The sequence below is a fragment of the Myotis davidii genome, unplaced genomic scaffold, assembly GCF_000327345.1.
Source record: "Myotis davidii unplaced genomic scaffold, ASM32734v1 scaffold43, whole genome shotgun sequence".
NCBI lineage: Eukaryota > Metazoa > Chordata > Mammalia > Chiroptera > Vespertilionidae > Myotis > Myotis davidii.
Window position 1 is genome coordinate 1,329,501 of NW_006294590.1, and position 250 is coordinate 1,329,750.

General features: G+C 69.6%; 1 protein-coding gene across 1 annotated transcript in view; it reads left to right on the plus strand.

Moving 5' to 3' along the window:
- BRI3BP (BRI3 binding protein) overlaps positions 1-250 on the plus strand; it is a 9,870-nt gene that overhangs the window by 7,675 nt on the left and 1,945 nt on the right. Inside the window, exon 4 of the mRNA XM_015567220.1 lies at positions 3-248. Coding sequence (XP_015422706.1) covers positions 3-248 — 246 coding nt within the window. The remainder of the gene's footprint in view (positions 1-2; positions 249-250) is intronic.

Genomic DNA, 250 nt, shown 5'->3' on the forward strand with positions numbered 1-250 from the left:
AGTACCTGAGCCCCGCCTCGGTGGCCAGCAGCCCCGCCCGCGCCCTGGTCCTGGTCGGCCTCCTGATGCTGGCCTACTGGTTCCTGTCCTTGACCTTGGGCTTCGCCTTCAGCGTCCTGCACCTGCTCTTCGGCCGCTTCTTCTGGGCGGCGCGCGTGGCGCTGTTCTCCATGGCCTGCGTCTACGTCCTGCACAAGTACGAGGGTGAGCCCGAGGGCGCCGCGCTGCCCCTGTGCCTCGTGGTGGCCGT